This window comes from Megalobrama amblycephala, linkage group LG5 (assembly GCF_018812025.1).
Source record: "Megalobrama amblycephala isolate DHTTF-2021 linkage group LG5, ASM1881202v1, whole genome shotgun sequence".
In the NCBI taxonomy this organism is placed as follows: Eukaryota; Metazoa; Chordata; class Actinopteri; order Cypriniformes; family Xenocyprididae; genus Megalobrama; species Megalobrama amblycephala.
In genome coordinates this window covers 29,257,846-29,285,557 of record NC_063048.1, presented here as the reverse complement: position 1 = coordinate 29,285,557, position 27,712 = coordinate 29,257,846, and the positions used below count along the sequence as shown (strand labels likewise).

General features: G+C 38.8%; 1 protein-coding gene across 3 annotated transcripts; it reads left to right on the top strand.

Annotated features, from left to right (window-relative positions):
* The first annotated feature begins 2,361 nt into the window (after nucleotides 1-2,361).
* Nucleotides 2,362-27,708, top strand: ttbk2a (tau tubulin kinase 2a). 3 transcript variants are annotated; one of them, XM_048191718.1, is made up of 16 exons: nucleotides 2,362-2,649; nucleotides 4,821-4,968; nucleotides 7,978-8,125; nucleotides 9,905-9,978; nucleotides 12,634-12,774; nucleotides 12,932-13,036; nucleotides 13,150-13,215; nucleotides 13,334-13,426; nucleotides 13,517-13,642; nucleotides 13,730-13,887; nucleotides 13,997-14,198; nucleotides 15,796-16,007; nucleotides 16,119-16,677; nucleotides 20,166-20,498; nucleotides 22,145-23,007; nucleotides 23,788-27,708. In XM_048191718.1, exons 2-16 carry the CDS (start codon nucleotides 4,900-4,902, stop codon nucleotides 24,230-24,232), a joined length of 3,594 nt encoding a protein of 1,197 aa, XP_048047675.1. In that variant the 5' UTR covers nucleotides 2,362-2,649; nucleotides 4,821-4,899; the 3' UTR covers nucleotides 24,233-27,708. The 3 variants fall into 3 exon arrangements, with proteins under 3 accessions (XP_048047675.1, XP_048047674.1, XP_048047676.1); XM_048191717.1 differs by having other exon boundaries at nucleotides 4,818-4,968; XM_048191719.1 differs by lacking the exon at nucleotides 20,166-20,498 and having other exon boundaries at nucleotides 2,365-2,649; nucleotides 4,818-4,968.
* Nucleotides 27,709-27,712: the final 4 nt, after the last annotated feature.

Below are 27,712 nucleotides of genomic sequence, written 5' to 3'. Positions count from 1 at the left end.
AGCCGAATCATCCATTCAGCCGCATTCAAATCTAAATGCGTTTTTGTCTTCCTTGAAATATTTCAAAACGTTTGTAATCTCTTAAAATATTAATTTCAATTTTATACAAACTGGAAACGGCCTAATCAATCTGTAAAAATATTTTGAAAAGTCTTTGTATACATTAATCACAAACGGCTGTGATTGGTCCATTCTCAGTAGCGTTTGTGTACATTAATCACAAACGGCTGTGATTGGTCCATTCTCAGTAGCGTTGAGAAAAGTAACAGGTAGGCTACCGACGACAGCACCGTTGATGTGTGGTATTTTAGTAGCTGTCTCGACAATAATTTACACTTTAGATATGGCGATATGTTAATTGTGATTTGATTTTAAAACACAAATAAAATATAAATATGAAATATATACATAAAATTGACGAATACGTTTTTAGACACCCACCGTCTGGGCTTCTAAGCCCCGCCTATTTGATAACTTACAATGGCCTTCTCGTTTTTCACTGTCTGTTGTTCTTTTGAGCCCTGTGACATTTTATGGACGAAATGTCAGGCTCTCAACGATTGGGTGGTCTGTGATCGGACAGTAGCTAAAATAGCATTTTTTATAGTGTTGATATTATTGACTGCCTCCTTCCTGAATTATATGTTATATGGTGTTACCCAAAAATTTTAATTGTCATTATTGACTTCCTCATGTCGTTGCAAACCTGTGTGACTTATGGAAAAAATTACAATGGAAGTCAATGGAAACTAAATTGTTTGGTTACCAGCAACTTTTTTTGTGTGTGTGTTCACAAAGAAATAAATGCAGGCCCACATGGGAGTGAGTAAATAATGACAATTGTCATTTTGGGGTGAACTATTCCTAAGATAAGAGGAAAATAGGAAATATATACAGGACACAGGAAAAACCAACATTTTCCGTCTAAAAATAAGCCATTTATATATCGATGGCAAAAATAGATATCAGGGATTTCATGTATCAATTTTTTCTTCAAATCGGTGTACATTGTACATTTTTGTACACTTTTTTTATATATATAAAATGGGTTGTATATTATTTAATAATTGTTGTAGTAAAAGTCCCAAACCAGAGGCCAACAGTACTACAGTTGTAAGAAAAAGTATGTGAACCAATTGCAGAATCTGTGAAAAATTTTAACAAAATAAGAGAGATCATACAAAATGCATGTTATTTTTTGTTTAGTACTGTCCTGAGTAAGATATTTTTACATAAAAGATGTTTACATATAGTCCACAAAAAAAAAAAAAAAAAAAGCTGAATTTATTCAAATGGCCCCATTCATAAATATGTGAACCATTGGTTCTGAGTGTGTGGTTACCTGATGATCTACGACTGTTTTTTTGTTGTTGTTTTTTTTTGTTTTTTTTTTGTGATGGTTGTTCATGAGTCTCTTGTTTGTCCTGAGCAGTTAAACTGAGCTCTGTTCTTCAGAAAAATCCTCCAGCTCCTGCAGATTCTTAAGTTTTCCAGCATTTTTGCATATTTGAACCCTTTCCAGCAGTGACTATAGGATTTTGAGATCTGTGTTTTCATACTGAGGACAACTGAGGGACAGGATGAAGATGTCCAAATTTTTCTTATTTTATTGAAATATCATTGCTTTTCATTTAGTACTGCCCTTCGGAAGCAAAAGAAGATACTTGCATGTTTCCCAGAAGAAAAAATAAATACAATTTACCTTTTTAATTTTCACCCCCGTCTATTAATGCATCGTGTTTCCTTCTGGAATGTTTGAACCTTTTTAATAGTTGAGTTTGAGTCCCTCAGTCGTCCTCAGTGTGATAAAATGGATCTGAAAATCATTCAGTCACTGCTGGAAAGAGTTCAAATATGCAAAAAATGCTTAAAAACTGAAGAATGTGCAGGACCTGGAGGATTTTTCTGAAGAACAGAGCTCAGTTTAACTGCTTAGGACAAACAAGAGACTCTTGAAAACCATCACAAAACATAAAAACAGTCATTGATCATCAAGGTAACCACACACAGTATTGAGAACCAATGGTTCACAAACTTTTGAAAGGGGCCATTTGAATAAATTTAGTTTTTTTTTTTTTTCCCTTGTGGACTATGTAAATATCTTTTATATAAAACATCTCACTCAGGACAGTACTAAATAAAATGCATTTTGTATGATCTCTCTTATTTTGTTAAAATTTTTCACAGATTCTGCAAGTGGTTCACATACTTTTTCTCACAACTGTATATTCAGAAACTGTGATTTGCGTGTTTCCGTGTTTAAACAGAAGAGGGCATCTTTCTCACTAGTATCGGTATCAAGCTGTTCTCGAGAACGCGCCAGGAGAATCCGTGCACTCTCAGAGTGGAATGCTAGTTCACGCGCTTGCTGTTGCGAAGGGCGATAGCGTCGCGAACGAGCGCGCATGCAGGCAGACGGATCAGCGGAGACGCACGTCACGAATCTGCAGAGATGCTGAAGGACCCGCGATAGGGACCTTTACAAAAACACGGCGCAGTTTGTGCATATGTCAGAGCAAATGATATCTCCTGTCGTCCTCATGGATGAACATTCCGCGTATTTACACCATTTGACGTCTTCGACATGATTTAAAGCGCATTTTGGGAGAATTATAAACCACACCCGGCGCTGTAAGGATCGGGATTGAGGTGAGTAACATGGATACGGACACTCGGCTCTATGACATGCCGTCAGTGACAGCTGCAGTCATATTAATGCAGTTATATGACTGTTTTCAAGGTCATATCCACTGGAAAGAACAAGATGTAATATGTAAAGTGTGTGGATGTGTTGTTGTCTGTAGCAACGCAACACATCGAGCGGTGCGGATCACATTTCAACAGCGGGCCGCTGCCATTAAACCAGATCAGGCTCAAACAGACGGAATATTATTATTGAATATGGCAGAAAATACTCTGATGGTTTTATTAGGAAGTAAAAGTCGTCTGCATTGAAACCAGTATTTGCAGACCGATCATACAAATGCTGCAATGATCTGATAATTACTTAAAAACACGCAAAAAAAAACTGTTAGAGTAACAGCTCAGAGTGTTACAATACACACCACTAGTACGTTACATTAGTTTCACAGATCAGCCCTTTAGCGTTAGTATGTTAATGTGTGTACGTGTTAAAATAACACCTGTCAATCACTAAGCTCTTTAAATGTTAATCTCACTTCTAAAAGATAATATAATTTCTCTGATGTACTGTACTAGTAGCTTACATTTACTTTAAGCTGACGCTTTTATTCGAAGCAAAGCAACTACTAAAACATTGAGCTGTACTGTCTACACAACAGTTTCGGGCTTCCAATTTGGTAAAGTGGCACCTCAAGAGTGCACTCACTGATATTTTAGCATATCACTTGGATTTTTCGCTTTATCCCTGCATTAATGAGTCCCAGACCAGAGTAAATTAGCGTGCATTAAGTGGAAAACCTGGAGTGGATTTGTAACAGAGTGATTACAGATGAGGGAAGGAAATCTCTGTTCTCCACTCAAGTCACATATGTTGTTCCAGACAGGTTTTCTGTGATGCTGATTTGACACGCAATGTTTGATGCTTTGGCTTCTTTTTTTTTGTTGGTGGAGAGGAAATATATGGCCAACTTTTGTCTTGAAACTAGGGAACCCCTCTCAAAATAGATATCAATTAATAATTAATTCCCACAATGTATTAATTTGTGGCCACACTTTATTAAATTGTATTCTTGTTCATCGGCCACATAGTACTAATTTGTTCTGTCATTTTAATTTAGTTAATTTGTGGCAACAATTTAACTAAATCAAATCTTAATTTTTCACTATTTCTTACCCCAGCCCCCTGGAATGTCATGTGTGGGACTCCATAGGAAACAAATGTAGGCTACTTTAAAGTAGGGGTGTAACTATACATTGACATGGATTGATTCATCGATCAAATTACTAACAATCTGATATATCATTGCAACATGCTAAAAATCAATACATATTTTTAAGATGCACCTTTTTTGACACTCTCATCTTCACACAATGTCCTAAAGAAAGACCTCTCGAAAGAGACCACTTGAAGACTTTTTAAATATTTGATGACTGCTGTTGTTTTAACTTAATTTATTTTTTTGTCTTTTTTTAATAATTATGTTTTTGCAGTTATTTCTCGACAGATGTCATTGCACAAACCAGCGATGAGCTGTCGTCAGACAATCAATGAGCTCATGTGTGACTTTTTTTTCATGATTAATTTTACTATATTATTATTAAAATTAAAGTGTATTTTTGTTGTATTCAATGTTGTGACAATGCAAGCTGCCTCTAAAACCATGAATGATTTAGAAGAAGAACAACATAGTGACGCACTCTGTAGAGTGTTTGTCCGTTTAGGGCTGCTGTAGAAACATGCCAGCGCAAAATGGCGACTTAACATGTAAGGGTGTATGATATAAATGGCTCAATCTAAGGTAATAAAAGCATAACGGTTCATTATGTACGGTCTTTATACACCACTCAAAACATAGTTATTTATATTATATTGCATTTCTGTCAATTTTACACATTGCACCTTAAAGGTGCTAAAGAGGATGTTTTGTTTTATACATTTTTGCAATATTACTTGAAACTGTCTTTACTAACTGATAAAAGAATATTTATTAGGTGCACTGAAAGGAATAATATTAATATACATCATCTGTGCACGAGGTAGGGCCTTAAAAACATCAGCCAGTTTACTCAGCAGTTTTTATTATGGAATAAGAAGCCACGGATTGTGCATTGTAAGTGCTGTAATAGTGCAACAAGCGACAGTAACACAATGCTCTTTTCTTTTCTGGGCCCAGTAGGCACCACTGGGCTCCAATGCCAGACCCAGGCCCCTGTCACTGGCGTTAAGGGACGAGCTCGGAGCAGACCACAGACAGGATGAGCGCGGGGCAGGAGCAGACGGACATCCTGTCCACGGGCATTCTGGTGAAGGAACGATGGAAAGTAGTAAGTCTGCAGGTTTTATATCTAATGCACATCAGTGTAGTGTAGTGATGCGCGGTTATATCCGCGGGCACTGTGGATAATCCGTGGGTTGGTTGTAATGTTCCCTCTAATTTTTTTTCTCGCTGAGCAAAACTTTTCTCTGTTGAGCGCACATTTTGGCCACCTGAGCAAAAACAGACTTTATATCAGACCTGTACAATGAAAGTAAACACACACACAAAAAAATGGTTTTATCAGGCAACTGTAACATTTACCTTTAATGTGCCGTTTCTATTTTATTTGACCCTTGATGTAACTTAGTGATTTATTAAATAATATGTTTGAAAACAAGCAGTTCAGTCACTAAAGTAAGCACATTTTAGGTTACTTGAGATTTTTTCACATTGCTGTATTAACTGTACTAGTCTTTACCAAGAAATTCTATTAAAAATAATTTCTGTCCTCCTGCAGGACAGTTCAAGTCTTTATAATAATATAATATGAACAGTTACAATGATGGTTTGGGAGAACCATAATGTGTTTTTGTACAGTCAATTATTAGCAACAGACAGTGTTAAACCATCAAAATTACATGTTTATATGAATTCCCCAGATTTTATATACCACGAGGTTAAGATTTTTCGTGGCAAGGAGCCCTAAACAATCAATAAAATTAAAATATAATATAATATTTAAGTATTTAAACTGATATACAGTATTATATCATTTTAAATGCTTCCATTTGTTTTAATATATTATATAGTAAAAACAAACTGAAGCATTTAAACTGATAGCTAAATATTTTTAAGAAAAGTGAACGTTAACTCGTTTATAGTTATCTAAACATCCCTGAAACCCACAGCACCACCACACACAATAATCTATTTAAACTGAGGTACTTATGTATTTTGAGTTTGCAAGCTACACCTGTGGTGGGTGTGTGATTGTAAATGTCTCAGAGTTTTGTTAGCATTCTGTGCCCATCATCCGTTATTTCCACCACTTTTCATTAAAACATGACGTTTTATTTCACATTTCTTTTCGTTTCACGTTGCCTCTCGTATTGATGTATTTAGTCCGCAAACATTACAGTATTCTTACCGCGACTGATTTGGCTCAGGGCCAGCCAGCTCACACGCGCTCAATCGTTCTCTTTCTATGAAACCTGTAAACCGCATTCACCGGTTCCAACTCTATAGCGACAATAACTCTATAGCGGTTGTCCAGAGCACTGCAATTATTTCTCATTTAAACTACTACAATCATTTTCATGTCTGTTCTCTGCGCGGCAATTATTTCTTCTGCGCGGCCGCGGCTTCAGAAGTGCGCAGCTTAGAGGGAACATTGTTGGGCGGGCCAAGTAATAAAATATTAATTGTGGGTGGATGAGATAAATCATTATAATTGATTATGTTGATTTTAATAAAGACACACAACTCTCATGGTAAAATATAACGAACGAGCTTCACACTTTTACTCTTGTTTTCGACAATAACAACGTATCTCTTAAGAGAAAACCAATCAAGGAAAACATATTCTTAGAGCACCACCTAGTGGTCATTATATAAAACACAAAGGAAAAAACCTACATGAGATATTGCTTAATAACTTAAAAAAAAATGTAGCCCTGGTCCGCTTAGCATTCACATTGGCATTTTTAAGACTGAACCTAAAGATACAACAACAACAACAACAACAACAACAAAAAAAAACTTATTTTGTGACAGAACTTACCAGACATCTAAAACACTACCACGTGTGAACACACCCTAAATGTATTATTTTCTTTTTTTGGTCCGGACCAAAAAAACCAAGAGAACCGAACTACAAGTGTGAACACACCTTTAGTGAAGTAGTTAACCAGGACAAATTAAGTGCTGGGTATGTGATATGTAATGGCTGTGAAGTGCTGTAAGTATATGACAATAAACTAAGAAAGCCTATATCCAGACATTGCTTGGGCTGAACGTATTTCATTTCTTGTGTGTGTGTTCAGGAAGTTGCATGGACAGAAACAGTGACATTCCAATTCATGATGGAGGCACTGTTTAGGCTATTAAAGAAATGCAATTTTGCCAAAAAAGAACTTTTACTTTAAATAAATGTTTATTTAAAAGCAGCTTACTTCCGTGTAATGTGACACCATATCACCACGCTTAACACTGATAATTAGAATAATTGTAATGTGATGATCGGTTGTGGATATTTAAATAAGAGAAAAAAAAATTATTCACTCATCTATAGTGTAGTGCTTTGTTTGATAAATGTCCAGACCGCCTAGTTATTGATTGAGGCAGTTCTTAAAGAGATAGATTTAAACAGCATTTAAATCTGCTTTCTGGAAAGCATGTGAAACCACGTTTGCCTACGTTTACGTATGTGTGTTCAGTGACTGTGCAGAGAGTGGCAAGTAGTGACTCACTCCTCACACTGATCTAATAGTGCAGTGCGTCTTCATCTCTGTAACAAACTGACCAGCTCCTTTAGTGCACTGATCAGTAATACGCTGCTTCCTCTGACGAAACGTTGTATAAGCCACCTGCTGAATCAACCGAGTATAATCCCCAGAGAAAACTAGATCTGTCACTGTACTGGGAGATCTGAAGGGGAAAAGGAAGTGACATGAAAGGGCAGAAGACATCATGGGGACATGTGATGCCAGGAGTAATAAATTGCAAAATATAGAAAATGTAATCCAACTGCTATGCGGAATATGATGCTACTGCAGAGGACGTGTAATTTTCTTTTGTTTTGCATTAAATCTAGTACAATTGCTGTACAAGGACATTTAAAGGGGGTCATATAAATTATTTTAATTATATTATTTTATAATTTTATATAATTTTGTGGTTTGGATCAGGTTTGAAAACAATGGATTTAGAATTAAACTGGCATAATAAAATGTGGAATTAATTAAATTATTAGTAAGCATTATGATTATTAATCTATAATTAATTGTTCATTTGAAATAATATAACACAGTGATATCAATCTGGTCTTTTTACCTCTGATATTTGCTTTTCACTTCAGGTGAAAAAAATCGGCGGTGGTGGCTTTGGCGAGATCTATGAGGCTCTGGATCTGATGAACCGCACCAACGTGGCTCTGAAAGCAGAATCAGCTCAACAACCCAAACAGGTTCTGAAGATGGAGGTGGCGGTGTTAAAGAAACTTCAAGGCAAGTGACATAGAGCAGATAAATGTATATGTATAAATGTTTTTTTTTAAATCACAAAATTCGTACATCAAATTTACCTTTTTTGCAAGTTTTTTTTTTTAAAGAAATTTATACTTTTATTAAGCAAGGATGCATTAAATTGATCAAAAGTGGCAGTAAGGACATTTATAATGTTACAAAAGATTTCTATTTAATAAACGTTCTATTCATCAAAGAATCCTGAAGGAAAAAAAAAAAAAAAAAAAAAAAAAAATATATATATATATATATATATATATATATATATATATATATATCAAGGTTCCACAAAAATACTCCACAAAAAAAGCATCACAACTGTTTTTAACATTGATAATAATAAGAAATACGTTTCTTGAGCAGCAAATCAACATATTATAATGATTTCTATGATCATGTGACACTGAAGACTGGAGTAATGATGTTGAAAATTCAGCTTTGCTATCAGAGGAATAAGTTACATTTTAAAATTTATTAAAAATAGAAGTTGTTTTAAATTGTAATAATATTTCACAATATTACTGTTTTTACTGTATGTCTGACCAAAGAAATGCTAAATATAACATAAATTATACATAACTATTACATAAATAAATGAAAACATTAAAAAATCTTACTGACCCCAAACTTTTGAACTGTAGTGTATCTTTTGCCACTTTTTTCTTGATTAAAACTTATAGAAATACTGCTTTATCATGATGGTTTTGATTCAGTTATATACATTACTATTTCAAAGAGGGAATCTGAGCAATTTCAAAAAGAGCAAAGAACATCTATGATTGTAAAACAACTCTTTGCACTGTAAGGATCTGTAGCCAACCTTGAAATCAAACCTTTCTCTCTTTTACTGGGCAAAGAATCAACAAATCAATTAGCAGAGCCCAGCAATGACACTGTCATTATCCTCTTTACCTCCTTTTACAGTCTTCCTCCATTATATGCTCAACCTCTCCACACTGCTAATGAAAAAAAATCGATGTACTTGTATCGTGTTGGTTGTAATATGGCTGTATGATAGGACAGAGTGGTTTTATCTCTTCCTGAGGGAAAGACTTGTAACTGGAGATCTCTCTATCTACTCACCCCGTGGGAAGAGAAGTAAACAAAACAGACCCTCACTAGCAGTGATGCACTGATACCATGATACTGTTGTTTTTATTTTAATATATGCACATTTACTAGATACTAGCAAAAAAGTAGCATGTCATTTTTCACAAAATTCTTTATACTGATACTCTATAAATAATGAAATGGAACATCATCACTCTTATAACAGAATAATCATAATAATAGAGCACTTGAGACTGGGTGGAAGAGGCAAAGGCTGTAGGGTTTCATAGTTTCATGTCAGTGGAATATAGATGAAGCTGTTCTGATCTGCTACTGCAGCCCAGAGAGTGTCCCAAGAGAGCCGAGTCGCACTGAACTAAATCTATAAACCTCCCCCACCTCTGGACAGACAGCCATAACAGGAGGAGGACTAGAGGATCACATGGACAGAAAAAGAAACAAAATTACTATTTACTATTTGTCATATACAATTTTGGATTCTCTTTGAAGTCCACTTATATGTTTGTCATGTACCAAACAACATTTTCTACCTTCTTTTTGATCCTTAGAACTAAACAGGCTTTTTTGCTGCTGTACTTGTAAGACTTCTATATGTAAAGGACTTCTGTTATGACTGGTTGGCCTCTATGCATGTGAAATGAGTTATAATGATATGTAGTCTAATGAAGTGTCATCTCATTGCTGTTTCAGGAAAAGATCACGTTTGTCGGTTTGTTGGATGTGGCCGCAATGATCGCTTTAACTATGTTGTCATGGAACTTCAGGTGAGGCCTGATTGGCGGGTAACGCATTTGTTCTATCTTAAAGGGATAGTTAACCCAAAAATGAAAATTCTGTCATCATTTACTCAATCTCATGTCGTTCCAAACCAGTAAGACTTTAGTTCATCTTCGGAACACAAATGAAGATATTTTCAATAAAATCTGAGCGATTTCTGTCCCTCCATTGACAGCTACGCAACTACCACTTTGAGACTTCAAAAAGTTCATAAAAAGATCATAAAACTAATCCATATGAATTGAGCGATTTAGTCCAAATTTAAGAACAAAATAAGGTTCATTCTCGTGTGTTACACAGCACGTTTGAGCTTCCGCAAGAACCAGTGAAGTTTGTTCTCACGCGTCAAGCAAGTTCAGTTGAGCTTCTGTTCAGTGGTGTAATGTAACGAAGTAATAATACTTCGTTACAGTACTTAAGTATTTTTTGGGAGAATCTGTACTTTACTTGAGTTTTTATATTTCTGTCAACTTGTACTTTTACTCCACTACATTTCCTAAATAAAATATGTACTTTTACTCCGATACATTTTCCCAAAGCATTTTCGTTACTTACTACAAAATAAAATCGGAAGAACACAGACTGCAAGCAAACATGCACAACCACGGTTGATTTCATTTTCCGGGTTGCGTCCTGAGAAGAGTGCGCTGTCATTATACAGTACGAGAGCGGCCTCTAGAGGCGAAATATATATATGCCTCGTATAGTTTGTTTTGACACGTGACGTAAGGCTGCGCGCTGCACAGAGCGGGACACTTGATTAGATAATCATCAAGTTTTCTAAAATAGAGCCAAATAATGTGTGTAAGTATACATATAATAGACCCATGCTATGCCTTTGTGTGTAAAGATGGTAATTTTTAAGCATGAATGTTTGGATTTATATGAAATGGTAACATTTTACAATAAGAGGCCATTTGTAACATTAAATAAGGTTAATAAAAGTATTGTTCATTTTTAATTTCAACATTTACATTTTAACATTTTAAAGTTGTCTCTTACATTAGTTATAATGCACTGTGAATTAACCTGAACGATCAATGTATAATTAATATATAAATTTTTTTTATATTTAAAAATTACAATAAACATTTAGCCATTTTTTTAATTCAAAGAAACAAAATGTAAGAGAGAGTTAAAACTGAACACAATCTTGCTGCTCAATCTGTGTGTAGAACAATTTTTAATAAGATTTTTTTGCTCCTTTTGTATTTTACATTTACTTGTACTTTTACTTTCAATACTTAAAGGTGCTAAAGAGGATGTTTTGTTTTATACATTTTTGCAATATTACTTCAAACTGTCTTTACTAACTGATAAAGGAATAATATTAATATACATCATCTGTGCACGAGGTAGGGCCTTAAAAACATCAGCCAATCGTTTACGCGATCATCGCTTAAACGATTGGCCCTCTGGCTTGTCAATCACTGCCATGACGTTCCTTGTGAGAGACGAGCGCGACTGCGCGCTCCAGTAACTTTCCACACTCCACAGGCGCCGCATGCAATGTTTTTGTCAGGAGACAGGAGTAACAACTGCAGATTATGAGTTACCTGCGGTGAGTCCGATATAATGAATCCACGAACACGACACAGCGAATGCCGGTGGTAAACACTCGTGTTCCAATACTCGTGCACGAGTTTTGGGAGGCGTTCCCTCGAAAGGAGGTGGGGTTGTTCTTACGCATGCGCTCATTTCAAAAACTCAGTAACAGTCTTTGGTTTCTCAGTCGACGAAAAGATCCTCTTTATCACCTTTAAGTACGTTTAATATTTAAAAAAATACTTTTCGTACTTAAGTACAAAAAATATCACATACTTTAAAACTTTTACTCAAGTAACATTCTAAACACTGACCAAAGTCATTTTCTGTTAAGATATCTATACTTTTACTCAAGTATGGTTTTCGAGTACTTTATACACCACTGCTTCTGCTTATGTTCGCTGATCAATGTTTAAATGTGAGCCTAAATTAAATCTGTTCATCATATAAAGTGATCGAGCCTCTTCAGAAAGTTTAGACTAAACCGCTTAATTAATATGGATTAGTTTTACGATCTCTTTATGAACTTCTTGAAGCGTCAAAGTGGTAGTTGTGTGGAGTGTTAATGGAGGGACTGAAATCGCTTGTGTTTTATTAAAAATATCTTAATTTGTGTTCCGAAGAGGAACGAAAGACTTACGGGTCTGGAGCAATATGAGGGTGAGTAAATGATGACAGAATTTTCATTTTTGGGTGAACTAACCCTTTAATGTGTGCCTAATATTACAGTTAATTTGTGATGATGATCTGGCTCACCTAATAGTTGTATTTAATATGAGAGTGCAGTAATATACACAGGAAGCTATAAAGATGATAAATGGACAATAACGATGGTTAAAGCTTTTATGTGACACATAAGGAAAAAGGTTGCCTTAAAGCATACACTAGGTAAATGCATCTCTTACCTACAGCATACATTAACTTATTTATACATTTAAGATGTAGATTTTTCTTTTTGTTTGTTGTAATTTATATATGAATTTTATGACTACAGACTTTGTAATCTGTGTTCATTTATTTATGGCTTTATATCAAACTTCCCTTTCGATCAAATATTTGTGGCCAAAACAATTAACTGTCCTTTTTGGCTTTTGCAGGGCCGTAATTTAGCGGATCTGAGGAGGAGCATGAACCGTGGTACTTTCACAGTCAGCACTACACTCAGACTGTGTCTGCAGATACTGGAGGCAATCGAGAGCATCCACTCAGTGGGCTTTTTACACCGTGACATTAAACCGGTAAGAATTGTTGTTTTATCTGCCTTACAAAATATATATATTTCTGTGTTTTAAATAAGTAGTTGTATACTTAAATTGTATAGTTAGTTTAATAATAGAATTTACTTAAAAGATTACAACCTCATTGTAACGAATGGCTTGTTCACACTGTTTTCAGTCCAACTTTGCCATGGGCCGATTCCCTAGCACATGTCGAACATGCTACATGTTAGACTTTGGTTTGGCACGCCAGTTTACAAACTCCTGTCATGAAGTCAGACCGGTCAGTATCAATAGTCATTTCTAATATGGTCTTTCTGACTGTGCTTGTTTCTAGAATTTATCTGTCACTGGGTTTTATATATTTGTATAGTGTAAGATTCTTTTCTCTCTCAGCCGCGTCCTGTTGCAGGATTTAGAGGTACAGTACGATACGCCTCAGTCAATGCTCACAAGAACAAGGTAAGAATCTGCCATGTTTGCTCTGTTGTTCCTGCACAGTCTCAGCTGTTGTTGGCAATGTTTCAATTACAAGGATATTTCTGGTCTGATGAGATTTGTTTTGGTCATATTGTCACAGGAGATGGGAAGACATGATGACTTGTGGTCTTTGTTCTACATGCTGGTGGAATTCTTGGTCGGGCAACTACCCTGGAGGAAGATAAAAGACAAGGTGCTGATCAGGCTAGAGGAAGAAGTGCTACGAAAAGCATATTCCTGTCTGTTGTGAAGTGATGATAATATTTATATATTTATGCATTAGGAGCAAGTGGGGAAGTTAAAAGAGACGTACGATCATCGGCTCATGTTGAAACACCTGCCCCCAGACTTCAATGTCTTTCTGGACCACATCAGTAATCTGGACTACTTTACCAAACCTGACTATCAGGTAAAAAATATGATACTTTTAAAAAAATCAGTGTAACATCCAGCAGTTATTGGTCGATTTGACTTGAAAATTTTCTCTCCACTCTAGCTACTGAGGACCGTTTTTGAGAATAGCATGAGAACCTACAACGTAGTGGAAAATGACCCGTATGATTGGGAAAGGATGAGCTCAGATAGCCCACTGACAATCACCGCTACAGCAAACACGCCACAGCATCACACACGCCTCACACCAGCTCAGATGGGGTAAGTCATGTGACTGCTTTACTTTTGTTGAACTCCCTCTCAAACATTTGGATTTTCTTAGTAGTGGTATCACCATGAAGAGTACTCTGGTATTTCTGTTCTTTTCTAGCATTTTGAATGCCTCCATGGTGCCTGGAGATATGAAGGAGAACACAGATGAAGTTCTGAAAGATGAGCATCTCAGTGATGGGGACAATGCTCGGCCCGAGCATCTGCCTGGATCTTCGAACCTTCCTCTCAGGAACCAGGAGACTGATGTCTGGGAGGACCTGGACCGCAACCGGAACCGAATTTGTCCTGCTGTCTGGAAGGTACCAAAATTTGTACCATGAACTGAATCAATTGCATACATCTATTAGGGGTGTAACGGTACACAGAAGTCAAGGTTCAGTATGTACCTCGGTATTAGAGTCACGGTTCGATAGGAGTTCGGTACAACAGGAAAAAGCAACAAATCCCCAATGCTAGGTTTCTTTTCATTTATTTTGAACAGACGGTAGTGCAAATTACAGTTTATTCCACCTAGCAGAATTTAGTCCCCCCCCCCCCCCCCCTTATACTTTTATAATGGATGTCAGTGCTTCCCACAGGTTTGAAATATACTTGCGGTGGTAGCCGGACGAAAAATCCTCCTATTACCCACGGCACAAAAATTGTCTACTACATGTGACAAACAAATAATGTGTGATTTTTAACAGTATTTTTATTTATTGAAATTAATTTTAATTACATGGCATATTACATTTAATTACATACTAATATTATGCATTATTATGCATTGTAAATTATGCAAAATTACAGCATTTAAATGGTTCACCTATTTGTATGTTCTCCTTGCTGTCATATAGTGTCTCTCTCAGTGAATGGGACAGATTTTACTAGTAAAATTTATAACATGAATAATATATGTGTCAAATAATGTTCTTAGTCTTTTCTTCCTGTGGGGGAGACTACAATAATTTACTATGAATTAAATGGAAATCAAATTAAATACAATTTATTGTGTAACCAAAATACCAATAATGCCCAAAAGGAAAAGAAAAAACTTGGCGTGTGACTTTTAATTATAAACAAGCACGAAATACACCGGGACTCTTATTTTGAAATGTCTGTACTTTTGCAGGCTGATCCTTCAGATTCTTACAATCGTCTAAAACATTTTAAATAAAGGCCATGACTGTAATAATTCATCAACTTGAGTTCATTAGCAATCGCTTGGCATAAATCTGCGCTTTTCATTGATTGAGAATCACTTTGAAGCAGTCTGAGGCACTGTTGTGCGAGCTTGTAGAACGCGCAACAGCGACGCCTTGTGAGTTTGCAACATGCAGCGCCCGTGGGAATGCTAGTGGGAGTAAACAGTTCTGACGCACACATAATGAGCAGGTACGAAACGACTAGTTATTCGATAACGGATGGTTTCATTATCTTGCGCAGATATAAAAGTATAAGAGGATAAAAATAATAAAAGCAAAAATGTGTCTCCAAATATACTTGGGCGGCCGTTATTATAGGTGGGCGGCCCGCCCAAGTAAAGTCTGCACTGGATATTTATCTTTATAACTGACATTTAACAAAAAGAGACAGGGTTGTCATTCAATATTATACAAGTCCGAACTTTGTGTACTTGGTATTGAGAAACACCCCTGTTTTGGGTTGGTGAATCGATCGTCTCTTCTTCTTCTGCTCTTTTTCCTGTTGTGGCGGTTAGCAAACAGTGTTGCATTACTGTGCGTGCCCCCTTCTGGATTGGAGTGTGGATCGACTGTGACTGACTGTATTTGTTGTCTGACTGTATGCACTGAACCGTGATATCCGTACCGTGACAGTTTGGGACGAATACATGTACCGTTACACCCCTATTGTATATTGTTGCAGGTTTCATATTCTGTTGTCCTTCTCTTCTAGATGGGAACAGAGGATGAACATAGCAACCAAGGCAATCAGAGTCCCCATGCGGGGCTTAGCATTGGTTCACCAGTGCGAGTCCGGTCAGAGGTGGTGCCCTCAGATAGAGACACTCCTCTTCTGAGGAAACTGCGCAACATCCATAGCTTTGAGCTGGAGAAGAGACTAACTTTGGAGCCCAAACCCAACACTGAGCGTTTTGTGGAGGCCTGGTAAGTCTCTTTTCTACACTCAAGATTGTATTATTTCAAGTATTCAGCATTCAGCAACTTTTCAGCATGTTCTGGACACTTAGTCTGCCTTCTTTTGGTTTCTGTTACCAGTTCTGGTAAGCAGCCACCTGGTACAGCACGGGAAAGGGAAGCTGATGGGGTCCCTGGCATGGCCATGTCCAACGGAAGTCACACAGAGCGTGTTTGGCACTATGACGAGGAATTCCGCTCTGGCGGTGGCACGCCTAAGCCTGCTTCACCAGGATCTCCTGAGCAGGGCGACGGTGCAGCTAACAGTGGCTTTGTTGCTCTAAACCTGAGCTCAGGTCTACAAGATGTTGAGTTGCATGATTGGGTGATGGTAGAGAAGGGCTCTGACCTGCAGGACTTCAAAGAGGCAGCAGGAAGTAGCCCTGGTCATAAGGCCAAACTCACTAGTAGCCCATCAGATGAGTGCGAAGAGGAGCCAGAGGTTTTGCAGCCAATGGATGAATCACCGGATAAAGAATCCACTCCTAGTCCTGTACAAGGAGACACTCACATGCCTCACACAGTCCAGGGCCCACAAAGGATGGACCGGTTGGAGCTCTGTGTATTCCCTGCTGCTGGTGGACCTCCTGTTACCCCCACCAGCCCTGGTGAGGCACTGGCTGAAGGAGCTCTCACACAGGTAACCATGGCCCAGAAAACATTGTTTTTGTTGCTTCTACAAATTGTCTACAGTCCAAAATGTGGTCACTAGTGGTTAAACGGATCGTTGTTGATCCGTATAGACCAAGCCCCACGGTTCGGCACGCATGTGATTCGCGGATCAATTGCAAATTTAACCCCAATAGAGTGAAGGTTATCATTTGGATGTGTTTTGTCTTACTAGTTTACACATTAAATAGATATAAAACCATTCCAGCGCTAGAAGAGGCAAAAGAGGATTTCGCAAAATCAACTGATTTCTCTTTTGCATCCTCAATGCACTTGGAAGGATATATACACGCATTATGTCAGTCATAATACCCCTCTCGGCAAGTATTCTCGTAAACACATTCGGTTATGTCTTAAGTGAATGAGGTGAGAATTCGGATGTGTATATTGGATGTGTGCGTGTATGGGGTCTTACTCTTATAGAGAAAGCAACCTATAAATACCTGCTGTTGTCTGTCATATAAATCAAACAACAAAACACAGCTTTAACAAAGATTCATCTATATTATATTTATACAGTGAAAGGTGTCATTTTACATTTAATTATTGCATTTCTGTACACGAAAAATAATACTACAGTTGCTTAGACCTTATACTTTATTTGTAACTTTATGTTGTATTTATCTATGCTTGTAATTGGTGTACAGTATTTGTTCTTTTTGCAGTCTGTTCACTTGCCTTTAATTAATGTATTAGTTAGGCTAGAAGTTTCTGCTGTGGTTTCAGAGTAGTTAAAGTGGCCTAGGTAATTAATGCAAAGTTACACCCCATTCCATAGTTTTTTTGTGCCGATCCGAAAAATGATCCGATCCGTGACTTATAACCGTGATGTGATCCGAACCTTGAGTTTTGTTATCAGTTGAACCACTAGTGGTCACGTGATTTTTAAGGCAGGAACACACCAAGCCGACAGTCGGCCATCTGGCAGTTTTTGTTCGTCGGCCGACTAAGTTTTCTCAGTGTGTTCCACACCATCAGCTGAAGTTGGTCCTCGTCACCTTTTTTTTCGGCCGATTCGAAATGTTGAATTGGCGTCGGAGCTCGTCGGAGCTCGTCGGGCCATCTGATCATTCTGATTGGCTGTTCAGATACTGACACCTGCTGGTTCGGAAAGGCATTTCATCTCACGCAGGCGCAGATCTCACGTGCTACTTGGCCGTCGGCTATTTAGCATTGGTTTGGTGTGTTAGGCCAACTTTGGACACAGATGCTACCAACGTGAGCCAACCCCGCAGTCTGCTTTCGTCGCCACTAGTTCGTCGGCGTCGGCTTGGTGTGTTCCTGCCTTTAGACCTCAGAAAAGTTTTCAAATGGTGCCAAACAGGAAGTGAGGCTCTATCTTGGTAATGCTTTGGCTTATCAAGACAAATTATGGAAGGTGTCATGGGTACCCTGACCCGGGGATACCTGAGCAGAATGGTGACAGTGCCACCTTAAATGTGCATTTTTTTTTTATATGAAAACTGTGTAATCCCTACCAAGTTTCTTACTAAATTTGGATGAGGTGAATTTTAGACATTTTCTCTCTTACAAATGTGTTTATGAATAAGCCAAACAAGAACTGAGGCTGAGGAAATCTTGGCAACATTTTAATCTATCAAAAACATAACAAAATTCGTATGCCCGGGATTGTGGATATCATGATTATGATGTTTACCACCTAATAGTCAAAGTTTGTTAATTAATCTTAAATCTGATACATACAACTAATACAAACAACACTGCATTCTAATTATCCTAAAGCACCACTGCTGAAATCCCAAAATTTTGTTTTTAATAATACAGATAAACTAGTCGATTAAATGGATGTGTTAAGCTGCAGTGTTACCAAATGGTACACAATATAAGGTTTTTAATCTCGTGTTTTTTTTATGAAAGGGGGGGTATCACACACAGTTTCTGCCAATCTCATGTTAATCTTCAGTACCTATAGAGTAGTATTGAATCCTTCATATCTCCGAAAAGTCTTTAGTTTTATCATATTTATAAAAGAAACATACGCTGTACCGAGTCTTTCCGAAAAAAGCTGAGCTCCTGGAGGCGTGCGTGCCTGCTATGGGCAGAGCTAAAGAGTCACAAGCGCGCGCAGCTTTTGCGTAGAGATTGTCTGCAAGCTGCAACATCATTATAAATAAAAAGGGAACAAAAACGTTCATGTTGTTTACATTTTGTGCACTTGCTCGCAGATTGCCAAAAAAAACACAGACATCAGATGGAGTTTTACTCATCACCCACGATCTGCAAATCCAGCACCGAACTGGCATTTTCCCTCACAACCAAAAACAAACTCCTTTGGTGACAGGAGCTGTGTCTTATTTCGGAGGCTGCGTCCTCTGGAGGTCGCATTTGAAGGCTGCATACGTCGTCAAGGATGTCTTAATTAAGAAAAGTAACCACAAAATACTGTAATTTCTTTCCTACTTTGCAATCTAAGGGTTATTTTTCTTAAATGCCTCTGATGTATGCAGCCTTCAAAGGGTGCAGCCCCTGAATTGGGACACAGCTATTGTTGAAAAATCTCTGGGCGTGCTCTTGCTCTCACTCTGGGTGATGTGTGTGTGCGCACGCTTATCAGGGAGAAGTGCCTATACAAGGAATTCTGCCCTTTATTACGTGATAAAGGGCCATACTAGAAAAAAATTTGCCGAAACATGTCCACAACCGGAAGTTGTATATTTGGCACAGAAATACTCCGTCATACATCCAACTCGTGTTTTGAAACTTTGGCCATATTTAGCATGAGAATGCAACTCTTTAACAGTGTCAGAATGCATGAAATGGCATTAGACCCCCCCCCCCCTTAATATGTTAGTTTTAATCAATTTAAACATTATAGTAATTAGTGTTTTTCACTTAACACCCCTCCTGAAAATTTCCTTCCAGCTGCCCTGTTTGGATGTCTTAGATAAGCCAAACACTTCTTATGCCACACACACACTAGTGTTGGCAGGATAAAGGTGGTTTCTGAGGGCTGCTCACCTATCAGCCGCAGTAATGAGATACAGACAGCTCAGCCTCAGTTCTGTGATGTAAGCTTACGTTAGTCTGAGTTAAGCTGATCCTGTTACCTGAGCTCTTGTATCCTCACTGCCTAGGTCATGACACTGTCTGTGGGAGGAGTGTTGTAAAACCACATAGAGCTGGTTTATTTTTATAAGTATGCTGCAGATTTGAGCTCATAACTGACTTTGAAAGTTTCATTTTAGTGCCGAGGTCTATGGAAGACGTAATTGAATTTTCTAGAAATTGCATTTTTCCAACCCACATGTATGCTGCTGTGCCATTTTGCTTTCTCTCATTCCTTCATTACCTCCTATCTTTCTATTTGTTTTAATCAGTGTTTTTTCTTTAGTTTTCTCCATCTTCACTACCCATTCATCGTCCCTGACTCACCCGATACTAAACACCTCACTAAACCCTATCGCCTCCCTTCCACTGTTCCCCAATTTCCTTTTCTAGCTGCCCACCTCTCCTGCATCCCAACCTGAGGAACTTGTGGCAAGGACGTGCAGCCCCCTGCACCTGCGCTCCCCTAGCCCGCACACCCTCCTGACCACCCTATCGGACCCCCTACACCAGCGCGCCCTGCCCGGGATGCGCCGCAGCCAATCTGCAGACCACCAACAGCACCCTTCCTCTTCCACCTCCTCGTGCCACGCCTCGCTGCCACTACCTTCCCAGCCCCGTGCCGCCCATTCGCCTGGACGCAGGAAACTTCCTGCCATTCCAGCTACTGCTGCAAACACCAAGTTCCCCTCAGTCATACGAATCACCCGCGCTCAGCTTCAGCAGGTGAATAGGCACTCCCATTCCGTGCTTCCCATAACTGCAACCACCTCTGCCCACCAAACATGTCTTCTCTCCAGTCTTACCGTTTCCTACGTTCTTTATGCTCTTTTTTTTTGTTTTTGTATTTGTATTTGACTGTAACACTGAAGTTATGCTGTTTTTGGTGTGCTCTCTTCTCAGAGAACTCCAGGAATATTGTTCTGTCCATTACGCATGCCCAGTAAAGTTTTCTGTCAATGTTGTGTCCTTAAAACTGTGGACCTTGTTAATAGCTCTGTTCCTAGTAAACCAAGTGAACTCCACACCTTCCTTGTTTAAAAAACAGCAGATGCTGGTTAGGTATGTTTTGGCAGCTGGTTTGAGCTGGTTTTTGCTGTTTCTTAGTTGGTCATGAACTGGTTTAAGCTGGTCCTGAGCTGGTTATAAACTGGTCCTGAGCTTGAGCTAGTTACTTAGGACCAGCACTTGACCATCTTAAACCAGCTCATGACCAGTAAAAACAGGAACAATTACAACATTTATAGAAATTTAAGTTTGCACCATCAATGTTTCATTTTCCTTGACCAAAGTGCAGAGGAAAAATTGTAGATGGTGTCTTGATTAAATGGGTCTGCTTGGTAAAAACAGGACCACATAGGAAAGTCTGAGATAGACATTTGTAATTGTAGCAGGCAGGCTATCAGTTCTCTGTTACTGTGTGTTAGAACTACTGTAGCTTGGTGTTTTGACTTTTTAAAAGTGATGTGTTGCCAAGTATGGTGTCCCATACTCTGTATTTATGCTCTGCATTTCACCCATCCTAGTGCACACACACACACAGCAATGAGTATTGAACACACACATACCGAGAACACACACCCGGAGCAGTGGGCAGCTATTTTTGCTGCGGTGCCCGGGGAGTGAATGGGGTTTAGGTGCCTTGCTCGAGGGCACCTCAGTTGTGGGTAATGAGAGTGGAAGAGAGCGCTGTTTATTCACTCCCCCCACCTACATTTCTGCCGGTAACTTAGCATCACGCTAACTTGAAACTCAGTTGGAATAAGTTGTGAGTCAAGTCTCCCACTTCACTTCAGGAGAAATATTTGCATGGTGATTGTGCCACACAGAGGTAATGCTTATTTAGAGAGTTCCAGTCACTAGGTTTTGGAACAGAGCTTATGTGTTTTCATTCCTCTGAATATGTGACTAACCACCTCTTATGCTGTTAAAGCCTTTGCCAGTTAGGGTTTGCTTTTCTTCCAAGGTGTCTAAAGCAGGGGTATCTAGTCCTGCTCCTGGAGGGCCACTGGACTGCAGAGTTTAGCTCCAACCCTAATTAAACAAACCTAGGATTCTGGATTAATAGAATCTCCCATTTAGGCGTGTTGAAACAGGTTAGAGCTAGACTCTGCAGGACATTAGTCCTCCTAGAGCTGGATTTGACACCCCTGGTCTAAAGAATATTAATACCTTATGGACATTGTCTTTTCACTAACAATAAGATGTTATGTGTGGTTTGTCAAAGGTCAGTTTCTTTTTGCATGCAGGCATGTTTGGTTACAATACAAGCATTCATATCAAGACTGAACCTGAATTTATGACCTCCGGGTGACATCAAGGACTTGAACGTTTATGTAATACATTGTTAATTTTCTCTATCCCTCTCTCAGCTGACAGCTCAGCGACCTTCTGTGCTGTCCTCCCAATCTGCATCTGACAGTGTTCCACTGGAGAGACGTGATACTGATAACGGTAACAATGAGATCCATCCTCAAGACAACACAGCTGACATCAACTCTCCACAGGAGCAGGCTGCTTTCCAGCCCACCAGCCCCTCTAATGTTGAGGGGGATCCTTTGCTAAATGGGAACAGCCCTCAGAAACCTTCAAGCCCAGTGCCAAGCCTGGTGCCGTCTCCACGCACACCTCCGTCTCTGCAAAGCCCAGTTCTGATGAATAGCTGTCTTACACCACCTTTAGACACACAGAGAGACAACAACGAGCAGCTTCCACTCCACTCCATAGAGCCCAACCAATGCTCTCTGGAGGAGGGAAAGGAAGGTGGTCCTACAAGAAATGGCCCCTCTTCTCCAGCCTCCATTCCCAAACAAGACCCCAGTCATCGGCACAGCCGTATCCCAGTATTAGAACCATCTAGCCTTCTGGATCCACCACCTGGATCTGCTAAAGAGAAGTTGCTCCAGAGGAGGGTTCACCACATTCCAGTTTCCCCCTCCGCTTCCCCGACGTTATCCTCTGACAGGCGTGTCATCATGGCTGCCGTGCAGCGGGACCAGATTTCTTCTGCCTCTTCTGAACGCTCTCAAGATGACGAGTCGCTTCTGGGTTCTCGTTCCGATCGTCATGGAGATGATGCTCCATCACTGTCCTCTTCCTCCAGTCCACTTTTACGGAAGAGCAAGATACCACGGCCAGTTACCCCTACTACAGCTAGTGCGGAAACCATCAATGCACACTTCGTGCCCCGTCCACCACCAGGAAAACCTCCTTGCCGCTCCACTGTGGATGCAAGGTAGTTAATTTGGCTCAGCAAAGCCAACATATAGTTATTGTACATAATTAGGTTTATCAGAATCTATAGTCCTGATAGAAATGTATGACTTTCTAGACAACCATCTCTTAGGGTGTTTCCACACTTGGTCTTTTTCAGGGATCTGAGCGCTGTTTGCGTGATTTTTGGCCCATAAACGATCTCAGACCCCTTAAAAGCGAACCCAACCGAAACCATCTCGGGAGGTGGTCTGAGTACGGTTCGCTTTCAGCTAATGGTACGGTTTGCTAAAAATTTCCTTTGTGAACACAAATCAGTCAGGGCTCGCTTGATTTTTCCATTCGCGAATTCCAGTGTAGTTTGGGCATCAGATGCCTCAATACAAATCGGCTGTTCATCATGGCTGCTTGTTCTGGCAGATCTCTGCAAATTATTCGTTCACAACGTACACTTGTATTCTGTAATTTCAACCGCTTCCAAATTGTGTAAGAGAGACGCCAGTTTAAAATTTTTTATGAGCGCACACACTAAACTAGATCCAAAAAGCAACAGTATGAACACAAAGAGGTCTGAGACCACATTCCTACTTAAGTGGACCAAAAAGGATCAGTCCTCTTTCAGAGACAAGGACAGTGTGAACATAAAGAGAACAGAGTCCTTTTTCACTTGGTTCACCTCTTGGTCCACTTAAAGGAGTCTGAGTTTGGTTCTTTTAAAGAGGACCCAAGTATGAAAACACCCTTATTTCTTCATCAGTTTCATGCTATAGCATAGTTTGATTTTGTTTGACTTCTCCTTCAGGCTACGGCGGTACAGGATTTCTTCCGGCAGCACCAGTGACTCAGACCTGCTGACCTGTTTGGCCCAGCTAATGCATGCCAGCTCACCTCGTGGATCACCGCACCACAGCTGCTCATCCCCCCAACATGTGGGCACGAGGCATGTGTTCGTCAGTCCCATCGCTGCTCACCACCTCCACCAGCGCAGCTCTAGCGCCTCTCCCCGCAGTTCCTCCTCACTGCAACGCTCCGTCAGTTCTTCCCCATCCCGCCACGAGCATCGCGGGGGCTGTCTTGCCCGCAGCCGCTCTCCACCCAGTTTCTCTGGCTCGCCTCCTCTGCGCCGCTCTTATCCTCACACACAGGAAGGATGCTGCGGGAGACAGGCCCGCGCCGCCTCCATACACACCCAACGGGGCAAATCCGCCATCCGTGAGCTCAGGTGCTCGAGCAAGCTGAGCAGATAGTCAACTACAAGTTTTAGACACTAGCAGAAGAAGTGAATGAGTGAAAGTGGGACATTTGAGTTTCAAATGTCCCAATTTCTATATAGCTAAAAAAAAATTTGATTCACGTTCCGTCACGCATCTGCAGTTTTTGCAACTCCTTTGTTTTCTCTCCATCAGTAGCCTCAATTTCAAGATGCTGCTTTGAACACTAAAGTCAGTTTCAGAACATGGGAGGTTATACAGTACATGATGGTGATTGGCTGGATCTTTTGTATTTTATAGTTTCTTTTCTTTTAAACATTCCAGAGCTTTAATGAAGAAGATTGTATGTATTCATGAACTACATAAGGTTTGCTTCAAGCTCGGCTGTACTATAGTATATATTATGTTATTTATTTGGGCTTCGCTGCATTGCAGCCCTCTCCGAGCAGTGGCAGGTACACTGATAGATCATGCCATCATTAACCCTTTCTGTGCTCTCTGCTGTGGCAACCGTCAGCCTCTGTAAGTGGCCTGAAATGTACTCTACGCAAGTAACAAAATGAAAATCGGTCGGGTTTTACTTTCAGGTTAACTACTGTCATGATGGAGCTACGGTTACAAGAGAACCTTCCTGAGTTGGCTTTCAAATTCTGTCATTATTTACTCACCCTCATGTTGTTCCGAAACTGTATTCCTTTCTGGTTGCCGTGATTTCGCCAAGCAAGACATGTCATCTGTTGTTGATCCTGGAACAACATTCCTGTTCCTGTCTTAACCCTATCCCTACCCCTAAATCTAAACCTACCCATAATTTATCCCTAAAATCAGAGGGAAATGATAGGTGAATAAGAATGGTGTAGTAGTCTTTAACCTTTGTTGTTAACCTAAACTTGACACAAACTAAAAAACTATCCCTCAAATCTGATTGATTGATTGAAATGTTCCAGGATCAACAAGGATGTTGATCCAGAAACATGTTATACTTGGTGAAATCATGTTAACCATTTCAGTCTTATGTGGAACATAGAAGAAAATAATATCTCTGTTTTGTTTTTTTTGGGGGGGGGGGTTTATACAATGGAAGTCAGTGGTAACCAAAAATGTTTGGTTACCAACATTCTTCAAAAGATCTTCTTTTGTGTTCCACAGAAGAAAGAAATTCATACTTTGTATGTACAATGGGAACATGTGCTTAAAATGGGCTGGCCAAGCATTTGCATTTGTGTACTTGCGTAGACCATTTCTGACCTCACTGAGTTTGCAAGAGGAACACCAGAGGATCAGTCTCCCCCCAGAAATGGTGACCACTGAAACAATCAAAAAAAAAAAAGTGTTCTTGTGCTTCGATGTGCCTAAATAAGTTTTGCTTTGGAATATATATATATATAGGGCAGGCTTTCAGAATCTAGAGTCACAAACTATTTATTTAAAATTTTTATGCAGTGCTTCTGGTATCCCACAGCATTTTTACTTAACATAAAACTCTACAGACGTCCTTAAAACTAGATTGCATTTTTGAATATCAAATATTTCGTTAATTTGATTTCTGCTGTCAGCTACCAATGAGAATTGAATTCTTTCAAATCCATAACACATTTACTATTGTTAACCCATTTTACAGATTCCAAGCAGAAAGTTTGCAGATTCTCTCTGGGTGTCTTGCTTCGCATATCAAAAAATGACTTCTCTCCTTGCTTAAAATATCAAGGATCAGTCAAAAAACGTAATGTTAAAGGAGAAGGTTTTAAAATTGCAATACTTTTACATTTTCTGAATTTAAGGTAAGAGTACTGATAATGATACAGTAGCCAATATCACTGACTAAACATAGTTTTATTGTATGTGCCACATGATATTCAGTTGAAAAAAATTGAATGAAGATTAGTTTTACATTACAAAACCTCAGCATTTTTTAGCTGCAATTTGCCATTTGTCACTCCTATCGAAGTTTTTTGTGTTTCATAATTCCTTAAAAATAATAATACCTATTTTTAAAAAGCATGCAGCTAATTCCCTTCAAATACTGGAGCATTAACATACACAGCCGTCTTCCTTTTCCGCTTGTAATATAGCTTCCACTTCCCATAGAAGGCCAACACTTTGCATGAGCTAGAGAGAAATAAAATGCCGCAATGTACAATAAACACAGCTTACAAGTTTTCATATACCTGGAGTTTGTAGCCTGATAAGTACTGTCAGCTTGTAAATAGGGACTTCATATTTGTTTTCCTGTCCGTCCTCTGGTTTGTGTTTTAGCTCATTACCCACGTTTTAACTTTATATGAGCACTTGCAGAATGAATGTTTGTGTTCCTACTCAATCCTTGGCTGGTTAATATGCATTTGTGTATGCCGGTGTAATCTGGTAGGTGATTTATCAGAGCATGTGGGACATCAGCAAATGGCATCGTAAAAATATTAATATTTTCTCATGGCAGATGAAATTTAGGGATTGAAAAAAGGCATTAGTAGCATGATTTCCCCCCAATATAGCATCACTTTAGTTGTACACTATTGAGAGTTGCAATCACAACCTTTGATATTAAAATAAGATCTCCATTCTGCCCTAAGACACAGTCTGGTCAAGTCACCTTAAAACTGCTGTTTTCTACCATCACTGCAATAAATCCTTTGGCCGAAGTAGATTACAGGCAAATTTCAACCTGTCAAAGTTCATCAGATCACTGTTAAATAACAAAGAAAACAGCACAGAATTTTCCTGGACATCCTGAAATGCTGTTTTTCATTTCGTTGACAAACCCCTTCGCCTTCTGTAAAATAACATCAATCTATTTAGCGTTTAGTGAAATGCTAGTCTAGTATACTGTAATCTAGTATACTGGTTTTATCTCTTCCAAACTAGACCATTCAAAAACACACAACATTGATTTTCTTTTCTTAACTTGTTTGTCCCATGTGTTTGTCTATATTTTAAACAATTAAACTGCACATTATTGTTATTGCAATGGACTGACAGTTTATCCGTGTGGTACGATGATTTCTCATCTCTAAGGATCTGAAGGGAATAAACAAAACTAGAAAGTTGCAAATGTTCCAAAGGCTGGATTTCTCTATTACTGTTCTATTATTAATGGTCACAAAATGACATAATGATGTAACAGTCTGAGAAAAGAAAACAATACACGATGATAACAGTTTTGCATCTGTATAATTTTTATTTAATTGTTTTTACTGCATATTGTTGTTCACAATTTATGAAGTTAAATGTACAGTGTACAAAAGAATGTTATGGGGTGGGACATTGTACATTATTGTAATTATTTGTGTTAATTTTTATTTGTATCATAAATGCCTTGTACAGTGTTTTTTTCCGTTTTGTTTATTTGTTGTTGTTTTTTTCAGTTGGAATTATTTTGTATTTTATTTTTATAAACTTGCTATGAATAAAATTTTCATTCAGCATGCCAACATAGGTCTTCAAACATGAAATGTCTCTATATTCTAATCTAAATTCTGAATAAAGTGCCAATTTTGAAACTTTTATTTTGAAAACCTG